At 39.5% G+C, this 12,674-nt stretch overlaps 1 protein-coding gene across 30 annotated transcripts in view; it reads left to right on the forward strand.

Moving 5' to 3' along the window:
- The window catches only part of SPATS2L (spermatogenesis associated serine rich 2 like), a 171,167-nt gene that overhangs the window by 95,418 nt on the left and 63,075 nt on the right, over positions 1 to 12,674 (forward strand). For all 30 annotated transcript variants that reach the window (XM_065525850.2, XM_074009657.1, XM_005573861.5 and 27 more), the window contains one exon: positions 9,010 to 9,118. In XM_065525850.2, coding sequence (XP_065381922.1) covers positions 9,010 to 9,118 — 109 coding nt within the window. The remainder of the gene's footprint in view (positions 1 to 9,009; positions 9,119 to 12,674) is intronic.

Genomic DNA, 12,674 nt, shown 5'->3' on the forward strand with positions numbered 1-12,674 from the left:
AACTTGGGAAGCACAGCTTATGAAAAATTGCAAAAGAGCATGTTTACTCTATAAAGATGGAATTGTGGAGAACACTTTAGTTCTTTTTAAAAAGCAAAGGGCTGGACTGCAGAAAAGGGGTTATACTTACACACCAGCAGTCAGGACTGGGACCACAGACTGGCAATGTCTAACATCCTTTCTCTGAGCACGTCCTTATCATCAACCTTTCTCATCGTCTAACTGTCTTTAACATCTGTTCTTTCTCATCCCTTAGCCTCTCTCTAGTCTTCCAATTCATCCCCCCCCCCTTCATAGACCACAGATGCCTTCATCAGTCACCTTAGTGATACGCAGCCCCTGTGTTTCAGAGCCCTAAAATCTACCACTACATTTCTTACAGTTTGTAACCATGGATCGTTCCTTTGCTCCTGCTTCTGGCTTGTTGAGAATTGTTGGGGAAAGCCATGCCAATCGGCACCGTAACAGATCTGTGCAGTCCAGCACCATGGACTCACGGGCCTGCTCAGCAGTCCGTCGTTCATCAAGTTCATTTCCTATCTCATTCCAGTAAAGCAGCTCTAAACCTTTCTCCACTTTTTAAGCCCCAAAGTGAATTCTAAAACTCTTATGCAGAGGAATGGTTTCCATAAATTTTCCCCTTCACAATCTGAAATTTTTATTATGTCTTCACTCTCCCTTCTTCTCCTTTTCTCCTTTCTCTGAATTCTTAGAAAAACAGAAGAACCTCCCTTCCATTCCACATGGGTTTTGATGATGTTTCTCTTATTTCTGGTGGAAACTCATTTCATAATTTATCTCCTCTCTTCTCCTCTTCTAATTCTTTCTCACTGCCATCTCATTCCCTCCATCAGTGAACATGCTCATGCACTTTGGGGAGATTAATTGTGCAATGACTGTTTTAAGATGGATTGGAGAGAGGAGAAACTAAGCCAGAGAATCCCATTAGGAGGCCTTTTCCAGAGTCCAGGTGAAAGACAGGGGAGCCTGTCCAGGTTAATGAAAGAAAGAATAGAGAGCAGGTAAGATTCTGAGGGGACATTGTTACCAGTATGATGTGCTAGTTATTTATGACTTTGCCTTATTTTCCTTACTCTTTTGCCAGCTCGTTGGATGCAAAGATTGTGTCAGATTCATTTCACTTTCCCTCACAAAATGTGGCTTGAATGAGTGAATGGCTACAATCCCCCCAAACCCTTGTGGAGAGGGTTGCCATCTGGAAGGTATATTTTTTTAAGTAGTTGGTGGGATAGGGAAAGACATCTTCTTATAAGGAGGGAGGAAGAGAAGAGTAGGCCTTTGTTTCTCAAAGTGTGGTCCATTGCATTCATTTCCAGCTGCTGCTGTAACAAACTGCCACAACTTCAGCAGCTTAAAACAACACACATTGATTATCTTCTAGTTCTGGAGGTCAGAAGTCCAAATGGGTCTCACTGGGCTGAACTCAAGGTATCATTTCTGGAGCCCTGGGAAGAATAATCTTCCTTGCCTTTTCTAGCTGTTAGAAGCTGCCTGCATTCCTTGGTCCGTGGCCCCCTTTCGTCTTCAAACCCGGAGAGGCTGGCCAAGCCTTTCTCTCATTGCATCACTGTCACACTGACTGTCTTCCATCTCCCTCAAATTATAAGGACCCACTGAGGTAATCCAGATGATCCCCCCATTTGAAGGTCAGCTAATTAGCAACCTCAATTCCATCTGCAAATCTGCAGTTTGCCACGTAACCTAACATGTTCACACGTTCCAGGAGGATAATGCCATGGATGTCTAGGGGGCCATTATTCTGCCTACCACATCCCTGGACAAGCAGCATTTACATCAACTGGGAGCTGATTAGAAATGTAGAATTCAGGACCCGCCCCAGGCCTCTGAATCAGAATCTTCATCCCAATCAAATCCCCAGGTGATCAGAATGTATTTTAAAGTTCGAGAAGCCACAACTAGACCGTCTCTAAGATCCTCCCCACTTTTACTTCCCATAATTCTATAAAAACTGTTTCTTTTTTCCATCTTCAAATCTGCATTATTCTTTCTCCTCCTGGTTTCCTGCCGGAAAAAAAAAAAAAGTTAATTTTGATTTGTACCCCTGGTGTTAATTCCCCCAAAAGTCAGCCAAGTAGAACATGACAACACCTCATGCATATTTTTTGCTGGCAGGAAGTAGATGTTAGAAAAGGCAATTAAATTATGGAATTATCCATGATGCAAAGGTACTGGTCTGCAAAGAGTATTTTCTTCTCCAAGAAAATTCATAGGAAAACTACCTCCATTACTGTGTAGATATTAGTGGCCCAGCAAGTGAAGCAAAGCGTACACAGATGAGCTGTTTTTAAGGCATCTCTGAATGGCTCAGCATTTGAGAAATGTGACCAAAGCTGATTATAAAACTCCTTTCAAAGTTGCAGGAACGGCAAACCCATAAATAACTCCAGTTCCCATTGGTGTGAGGAGGAGGTTGCTGGCTACTTGATTGCTGTCCTTATCATAGGGGATAAGGTTAAGCTCACCTCCAAGATTGCAGGCTTCTTAAGGAATGAGCCAGCCATATGCTGTGCCTGGCACCCAGGAGGCACTCCATACATTTTGGGCTTGAATCCATTAAGCTTTTTAATAGTGTGTAATACTTAATTCTTAATTAGAGATGCACTTAAAAATGGATAAGTAAAACTAGAATATGTCAGTAACCATCTTACTGGACTCCCTGCTTCCTTTTACTCATTCAGTCAGTCATCCATTCTACAAACATTTATGAATCGTCTACTGAATGCCACCCATTGCTCTAGACCCTGTGGATATAAAGATATGCTCCCTGTCACTCAGTAGAACAAGAAGTCACATAAGTAAATAATGGTGGCAACGTCAGTGTTGGAAGAAGTGTGTGAGCAAAGGTCTCAGGCCTCTCTTCTCCCAGCTGCCATGTACATTCTAATGGGACTTATCTTTGAAATCTTCCTTTTCTCACCTTTGCCAATCAGGATTAATTATTTAGCTTTATTATTTTTATTTCCAGCCCTGGCTATTAATGTTGCCTCCAGGCATACCATACTTGCTCTAGAAAATGAAACCCTCTCAAACTAGCACAAGTTAAAAAAAAAAAAAAGAGAGAGAGAGAGAGGTTATTATTATAAAGGTCTGGCAGCGTCTCATGAGACTTCAGGAAAAGTTAAAGGAACAGGAATGCGAGAAAGTGAGGCAGCTGTAAGTCCAGCCTCTCTTCATCTGCCCTCCAGCTTCTCTCCCTTTGTGTTGAATAGCTCCGACCTTCAAGGCAGAGGGTCTAATTGGCTCACTTTGTCTTTTCTAGCCAGGCCACTTCCTGACCACTGTAATTCATTGTCACTGTGTTCTGATTGCTTCCTTCATAGCACTCACTTAGCACAAGTTGCAGTGATATATTTTAATTTCTATGTTTATATCCATTTCCCTCTCTAGTTTTGGCAGTGACCATATCTGTTTTGTTATGGCTGTATCCAGCCACTAGTGCAGTGCCTGATCATAGTGGAAGTTTAGTAAATAATTAAATGAAAGAAGAAGAGGGGGATAATATCACATTAACCACCCTAAAGATAGACTTAGACTTCCTCATTGTACCAGTTACACCATAGAGAAGGGAAAAGTAGGGACAGAGTCTTGGGTCCACGGACCCCTTAGCAAATCTGTGGAGGGAGGAGGTTCTCTAAGAAAAAGGGTAGACAGGGCAGTCTTCCCCCAAATACGTCTCGACCAACATTCAAGCCACATGGTCTTTCCACTTCAAAGCCACACCTGGAGGGACCCCTTAATGCAAATGCTCCCACTTTTTTCTTTTTAAAATCTATTGAGTAGCTAATATATGCCAAATTCTATAGGAAACACTTTACAGGCATCATCCCTTTCCATTTTTACACAGACTCTAGAAGATAATATCCTCATTTTACAGCTACAGAACCAAGTTTCAAAAATTTAATTAGTTCACCCAAGGTCATAGAGCTATAATGTAGCAGAGCCAAGATTAGAACATAGGTCTGTCTAACTCCAGCGCTCTTTCCATGACATTTGGCTCTCTATAAAGTACTCTCCCTTACTCGGGCAAACTTAATTCCTTCTCTGTAGCAGCACAGTGCCCTGTTCATAAGGACAATACAGCACTTATTACCTACTTTTATTGTAGACATTTCTGGCTCCACTGCTAAACTATGCCTCCTTACAGCAGAACTATATCTGGTTTTTCTTTGTATCCTCAGCTCCTGTCATTTAATGGGGGCTCAACCAATGTCTGTTTGCTAAGGTGAGCCTGGGAAGGATAGACAGGGAGTTACTGTGCTTTTTCATATTTTTAAAACTCCACAAAATACCATGAGTACCTTATTCAACAGAAGTAAAATTGTAAGAATGTAAAAATCTCATAAATATTCCTCCAGTCTCTGTTATTGAAATTTGAAGAACACATATATGTTCTCCCTACCCATATTATGCTTAATGACATCAATCAAGTGAGACCTGCCCACTGTTATCATGGGTGGTAGATGCAGAGTGCTGGGATGGTCCACACACACACCAATGGAGTCTTCTTTTGACTCCGAGCAGCCGCCTGGTGTAGCTACAAGTTGGCATTCTCTCACTCCACATATATGTATTAAATGCCTACTACATGCACCATATTAGTTGCTTGTGAATGGGCATGGTGATTATCCAAAAATGGCCAAGATGAGGATTCTGCCCTCACGTTGCCTGCCATCTGGGAGATACAACACACACACAAATACTGGAGCTATAAAGGAAAGGGGCTAAGACACTTGCTGACCAGGGGCTACAGGAGTTGAAGCAACGATGACCTCTGGCAGGGAGTATGGAGAAGGATTTCGTGGAACACATGGCATTTCACCTGGAATGTACAATTCAGACACATCTTAAAAAAACCCAGCCTGGGGGTGGGGGCTCACAACTGGGCATGGGGAGCTTGTCTGTGAAGGGGTAAAGTCGGGCATTTAGAAAGCAAGTTGGAGCCCAATTGTTGCTGGCCTTGAAAGCCAGGTTGCAGATAATGAACTTTATTCTTAAGTTCTTAAGGAAGAGGGTAAAATGGTCATGAATATACTCCAGGAAGAGCAGCTGCCTGGGACTGAATTGCAGGGGAGAGACTGGAAGCAGAGAGAGCAGTTATTTTATGTTTATTTGATAATGCCGGGTCTTTGCTGATCACACAGCTGTGTGGGTGGATTGAAAACTTTGGTCAGAGCCACTTTTGAAACTCAGACATAGTTTTAGTGACTCATCAGGAAGCCAAGAAGAATTTCTAAAGGTCATCACAGCCAGGCTCAAAAGATGCACAGTATGAATGAGGAAATCCATTAACAGCTCTTAACCAGACATCTCAGGGACTAAGAAGGTAAGTTAGTTTGGGAAACTGAAACCAAACAACGTCCATGAAAGTCACACTGCCTCACTGTCCAGTTAGTGCAGGCAAAAGGCCAGCAGGGCGGGCCTGAGGCTCAATGGGGCAGAGCCTGCAGAGTCAGATAGGGAAGCCCCAGAGAGAGGAAGGATCATGACTAAAACGCTCAAGAGGTGGCATCAAAACATCGTGCTGTTTCTAGATAGCACACTGACTTTGCCAAACCAGAGTGAAATTAGCAGAAGCAAAATAGGGGAACATAATTTTGGGAAGGTAAAACAGTTGCTAAATGAACCACTAACTAGCCATCTTGACTGTCACCCAACAGCGGCCACCTGGTGGGACCACTTTGTTTATGGCATGAGAGCCCTTTAGGGGTGCAGCCAAGTGCAGCTTCAAACAGTGGCTTAGGTGTTAGCCTGGGCTGTGACAATGAAGTAAAAGGCTGTGTGTGTGAAGCTGCGCCAAAAACAGCCTCTGCAAAACAGCCGCTGTGGGCGTGAATTTTATGAGTTCTCCTTATGCAAACTACCATTAGGCACGCATTGATTGATCCATTCCTCCAGGAGCATCCGTCCTCGGAAGCTTGGTTTCCAACTGCAAAGGCAAGCCTTTCAGTACAGCCTCACCATAACTCTTCCTTGGTCATCCACGCCTTATATTTAAAGCTCTTCATAATGACGGCTTTTTTTTTAAGATTAAAATGCTTAAACCCTTTTTGATACCACTGAATTATGAGTAGTGACACAGTGAGGTTCCTTTATTTTTATGTGCACATGTGAGTTCACACAATTTCTCCATCTTTCTCGAAGACATTTCCAGAGGAAAATAAACATAGTGAATTTATAAACAACAGGCTGAGAAACAATGCCGCTCTCTCCACATTAGCCAAGTCAAGTGATTAAAGCAGAAACAGAGGTTGGCCCAGAAATTTACTAGAATTCAACATTGCTATGTGATATCCAAGTATAAGCAGAAACTATTTTTTTTCCCTTTTTTCTGTAAAACTTGGAATATCTGTCCTAATTAAATGTCTTCCTCCAGGAATTGCATCTGATATTCAGTTAGATTTGATATGAGAACTCAGTTATTGACAGTTTTCTAAGGATACAGTCAGTGCTAGGATATACAAAATGACAAGGATAGAAAATGTTTTCTGTGCACATCTTACCATGTATTTTTTTCTTTTAAAGGAGGATAGGCAAGAGTAGTATAAACATCTAAAAAGGAAGTATCTCTACAAGTAGTGGTTTATTTTGTGTTTTGCCTTAACATAATACAACATTGTATTTTGCAGGGGAGAGACTGGAGGCAGAGAAAGCCATTTTTTATGTTTATTCCATAATTCTAGGTTTTTGCAGTTCACACAGCTATGTAGGTGGATTGAAAACCTTTGTCTAATATAACTATAATGTAGTTAATATAATTGCTGTTATATTAATTATATTATTTAGATGTGCCTGATGTGGTAATAATGATGGTGATTATTAAGAAATTTTATGTAATGTGAACTAAGCCATAGTGGCTTGAAATAAATGCTAGATTTTATTTAAAAGAGCTATATTGGAAGGGTAACGTAATCTTTAGGTGTAATTCCAGTGCACTGGTAACAATGAGGCAAATATTATGTATTGTTGGACACATTCTGTTAATGACCTTCCTGGGCTGGATGGAGGGATTTTTTTGTGGTTTTTTTCCTCCCCACCTTGGCCTCTCTCAAAAACAAAAACAAAAACAAAAAAAGCTCAACAAAAGGATAGTTGAGGGATGCTCACACAAGATCAGAATCCTTTGCACAGCCTTGTAGGCCCTGTACGATCTGGTCCCTGCCCGGTTCTGATTTCCTCTGTGCTCTAGAAGCCTACCCTCTGCCTCCCTCCCTAATCACGTCCAGCTCCTCCCTCCTCATCCATGCCTTGCTTCTCACTCATGCTGTTCCCTATGCCCAAAATGCTTTTCCCCTTCCCCTCCCACCCATCTCTTCTCATTCATCCTCCATCCAGGTCTCAGTGGATAAAGTCATGTAAGTCGAGTCTCCCTGTCATATGATTTTATACCACTTAAATGGAATTTGTAGGCATATATTTATGCAGTTATTTGGTCAATGTGTAAATCCTCCTCTAGTCTCTAAGTTCCAGGAAGTTCGATGGCTTTTCACATAGTAAGTGTTCAAAAAATACTCACAGAATTGGATTTTTAAAGAAGACACAGAGAATACGTGAGAAAGAACTTAGATTTGAAGACGTTCATTTTTTTAATGGATGCTAGGAAAACTAAGAACAATGAAATGTGAGAATAGAAAACAATCTATTGATTGTTTTGATCTATTGATTGTATGAGTCACACACATACATATATATATATATAAAATATTAGAGTCCTCAGTAAAACTCAAATATTTAGCACTTATAAAATGTCAAGATTCAAAACCAGCTTTCTAATCTATAGTGTCAGCACCTTTACAAGTCATATACCCACCTATGCTTGTGCTGGGTGGGTACATGACAGTAGCTTGTGCTGTTATCTCATTACAACCTAAATACTCTTACATGCAGATCTATATGGAATAGGTGATCTGTTTTCTAACATAATCAGGAAATAGGCTCTCCTGTTCAATGAAATGTTCTGGTCAATAGCATCACATTACATATACCATACCCATTTAATCCATATTCTGTGAATCCAATTATACTAAACTGCATTTAACTCTGAAACCCACTGGTCATAATTTAACTGCTGATGAAAACGTTCGAAGACCGTACAGTGCTTTAATGATCACTTACCTTTGCACCGTGCAGTACTCTAGTATTTGTCAGTAGCAGCTGCATTAATCCCTGTGATAGAAAATTGGGTGAACCAGGTTTTACTAAAATCAATAGAACATTCTGTAGTTATTGCAAGTGCTGTGAGATAAAGGTCAATTAATTCTAATAGGCAAGAAGAAAGAATATATGCTAAATTTGACTAAGAAATGCATATATGTCATTAAACATTGAATATAAACTTTAACCTATTGAAATCCTTAGTGGATATATGTATTTACTTTTACTGTTTTCAATGTTGGATTTTCAGAAGTGTGTTCACGAACATTTTTTGGACTATAAGATTACCATTTCAAAAATACAATGCTCCACATTTTTGTATCTTTAAACATTAATGGAATTTCACAACACACTTCTGTGACCCTCAAGATGACTGTTTCCACTGTGCAGATAGAGAAGCTGAGGCATGAGGCTATTTCTGTACATTTTCTAAAGATACTCCCTGAGCCAGTGGAAAGGAAGCCTGAGTCGGAAAAAGACTCTGTGTCCTCACTGAGAACACATCTTGTATGCATCTGTAGTCTTGGGGGAGGGTAGATTGAAAAACCAGAGGTGGCTTTTCACACATGCTCCTACACTCCTACAAGGAGGTCTTTGTAAAAATGTGTACACAAATAAAGTGGGTATCAAGGTGATTACCAGGATGAATTTTCACTGGTCTGGTATGCCTTGAGTATGCTTGATGGCAAGAAGGTAGATTAGTTGGCTTTTCAAGGCCTTTCTAATAGTTATAATTCTATCCAGTGGGCAATTCATAGATGAAAAATATTTAAAGTGTTCACCTTTCTATTTCTTTTTTTTTTTTTTTCTTTACAGATCTATGCAGTTAGATCAGTTGTTCCCAACAAAAGCAATAATGAAATAGTCCTGGTGCTACAACAGTTTGATTTTAATGTGGATAAAGCCGTGCAAGCCTTTGTGGATGGTAGGTATACCTGTGCCTTGCAGCTGAAGATGTTAGACCTAAATATTCCAGATATTCCATATTTTTTTCCTTAAATGAACTGAGTGTCAATTCATTATGAGTACTTTAGGTCTGATAAAAATGTGCTAGGCTTCACATGATCGCACCACTGCACTCCAGCCTAGGTGACAGAGTGAGACCCTGTCTCAAAAAAAAAAAAAAAAAAAAAAAGGCTAGATTTTAAAAACACACAGACACACTCAATAAGAATAGAATTTGGAAGTTCTTTATCTCTCATTTAAGGAAAAACAGACTCTAGATAGTTTTCAAAGGATATTGATTATAATGCTACTAATTTCCTTGCCTACCAGTCATTCCAATTTGATATTAAATGTGTCCTTGGCCAGCAGTGACTCACGTCGATAGTCCCAGCACTTTGGGAAGCCAAGATGGGCAGATCAGTTGAGGCCAGGAGTTCGAGACCAGCCTGGGAAACATGGTGAAACCCTGTCTTTATTAAAAAATATATAAAAATTAGCCAGGCTTGGTAGTGTACGCCTATAGTCCTACCTAGCTTCTTGGAGGCTGAGGTGGGAGGATGGCTTGAGCCCGGGAGGCAGAGGTTGCAGTAAGCTGAGATCGCACCATTGCACTCCAGCCTGGACGACAGAGTGAGACTCTGTCTCAATAGATAAAGAAATAAATAAATGTGTCCTTTATTTGATGTCATTCTTATGAATGGAGGATAATGTATTTTGGTCCTTATCTGGAAAGTCTTCTCACTTCTCCAATTGGCATAATTCTACTTGGCTGTATGACTGGAATTCTTAAACTTGATGCTTATGTAGTCTAAGAGGACTGGTTTATTCTTTAATGTCTTTAGTTTATGGTTTTTAGATTGCCAAATTAATCAGAATATCAGTTAATCTTACCTCTAAAATCTTTTTGCTTTATTTAAAAAAAATTTGTTGTTTAGGTAGGCCATTGCCAGAGATGTCACAAAATCTAAAGTCTCAGGAATATGTTTATCCTATAAATTTACAATGTAATGCTTTGGATTTCCTGTAAATTATGGGGAAATTCTCCTCTCCTAATCAAATTAAACAAGTTCCAGTTTTGAACAAAGATCTCTTACTTGTCCTTAGTTATCATATGTCTTCTGTCCTGGCATTAGTTTCTATTTTGTAAATATGGGCAAGCTACACATAATCTGTCAAATAAGGTCAAGGAAGACCTGCCAGCACATTTCTCAGTTGTATCCTATTTACAGTTTGTCAAGGACAGTTTGATTTACTTATTTTCCTAGGAGTAGAATAACCTTCTTGAGTTTCTAAAAGTATAATTGCATTTCAGGGCAAGGTCTTGGAACCAAGCAATATGCTCACATTCTGATATCAGCAGTCAAGGTTTAGGGTCCTAATTGAATTAGCAAATGGTTATCATTCAGTAGACCTAGAAGCAAATCCATGGTGCACAACTTTTCTCACTGTTTTTCCCTGCTTCATATACTAAGAGATATATAATTTTTAGTCACGAGAAGCAAATAGTAGAGAATGCAATATTAATCTAACTTTGCAGCATTAGGTGCAGTTTGTCTCAAAAAATATCTGGAAAGAAGCACATCCTGGATCAGATACATTCTCTTTTCAGATTTTACTTGCCAACATCGCCTGCATGGAAAAAAAGCTTTAGGAAAGGAAAAAGGCTATTATCCCCATTCCTTGCTACCCCCACTTAGATTGAGGCCCCCCACGTTCCTCATCATGAAAGTTTTTATTGCAGCATGATCTTGATGAGATGCACAGATGCACAGTAACTGATGGACTGTCATCAAATCTGTTTGTATTTAAACAGAGCACCTTGCTTGTCCTTCTTGAAATTTTCACCTTGTCAATGTTGAGATCTCATTAATAAAACTCTTTGATTGCTGAGAAGCCCCATGAGAAGTCATTTTGGTTGGGGAGCAGTAGGAAAACTTGATTTAAAAATACTGGGTGCCAGGAAGGTGGCTCATACCTGTAACCCCAGCACTTTGGGAGGTCAAGGCAGAAGGACTGCCAGGAGTTTGAGACCAGCCTGGACAACATGGTGAGACACTGTCTCTACAATTTTTTTTAATTAGTCTAGAGTGGTGACACATGCCTGTAGTCCCAGCTACTCTGGAGGCTGAGGCAGGAGGATTGGCTGGACCCAGGCTGCAGTGAGCCTTATTTACACCACTGCACTCCAGCCCGGGCAACGGTGTGAGACCCTGTCTCAAAAAAAAAAAAAAAAAAAAAAAAAAAAAGCCAAACAACTGACAGTCAAAAATATTTGTTAGGAGTCATTTATGAGGCATACAGAAAGCACTCTGAGTGGCTGAAAAACTCGAAGCCGTTTCAGTATAATTAAAATTTAATAATAACAGTTTCAAAATCCTCTGTAAATATGGGTATTTCTTCTTCAAAATTAGTCCCTAAAGCTCATTGTCCAAATTACAAATAGAATGTATATCAAAACATGACAATTAGAGGACTAAATGAATATGGCAGTTGTGAAAACAGTAAGCAACTCAACACCACCTTCTGATTAAAATGAACAGTATTTAGCATTTTAAAATTTTAGTTTTATTTAGAAAACTGAAGCATAGCTCTAAGTAAGAGCTCCCCTAATTATTATTAACCAAGACTTACCAAGAAACCTAACGAAAGGAACTTTCTAAATTTCTTCAAAAGGAAAATGCTGTGAAACATTAATTCTCTGGACAAATTAGAGGAAGACCAACCCAGTTAATGAAAAGGCTGAATTATAGCTTACTTTTAGGCGCAGTCTTATTATTTCAAGTACGTGCAACTCAGACAAGTCTAAGAGCGGCATTGAGTTGGAAACTTTAAATAGATAGGAATAATTAGCCTGTCTAAACATTAGTCAAAGCCATGTGGCCTTCTGCTTATCTGACAGTGACAGTAGACTCAATAATTGGGAGCCTACTAATTTGAAATATAATATTATAAAGACCAGCCTGAAATTTATCTTTGTTTAGCCAACATACTCCTTGTAGAGAGCTATTAGTATATTTAGATTAGAGCTATTAGTATATTTAGAGAATGCTTAAAATTGTTAAAAGAATACACTTAAAAGAGCTACTCTCTTTTAGAAATACTGTGCCTATTTATCTGAAAACAACTGATGTCCTCATTACCAATAACTTGTTATTGAAACTACCTTCAGCACAATTGGAATGAATGAATGAACTTTGTTCGACTATGTGGAAACATGGGTTGCAGCTGGCCAGCGATAAAACATTTTTTTAATGTCTTGTAATTTAATTAGGCATTTAATTTATATATAATTTAATATAATTTGAATATAATTTAATTAGGTATCTTATCTGAGTCAGTGCAGTTCTACCTACATATGTGAATGGGATGGATAGAACCTGGGGCCCAACTTTTCACTTAATGAACTTTTTTTGGTTTCAAGGTAGAAGTCTTGTAAAGACCACATCCCATCTCTATCCATGCTAACTCCAGAGAAACTAATATCATTATAATGTGTCTTCCTCATCCCCCTGCAAGATGTGAGCATATGAATAGGG

Source organism: Macaca fascicularis, chromosome 12 (genome assembly GCF_037993035.2).
Source record: "Macaca fascicularis isolate 582-1 chromosome 12, T2T-MFA8v1.1".
Classification (NCBI taxonomy): Eukaryota; Metazoa; Chordata; class Mammalia; order Primates; family Cercopithecidae; genus Macaca; species Macaca fascicularis.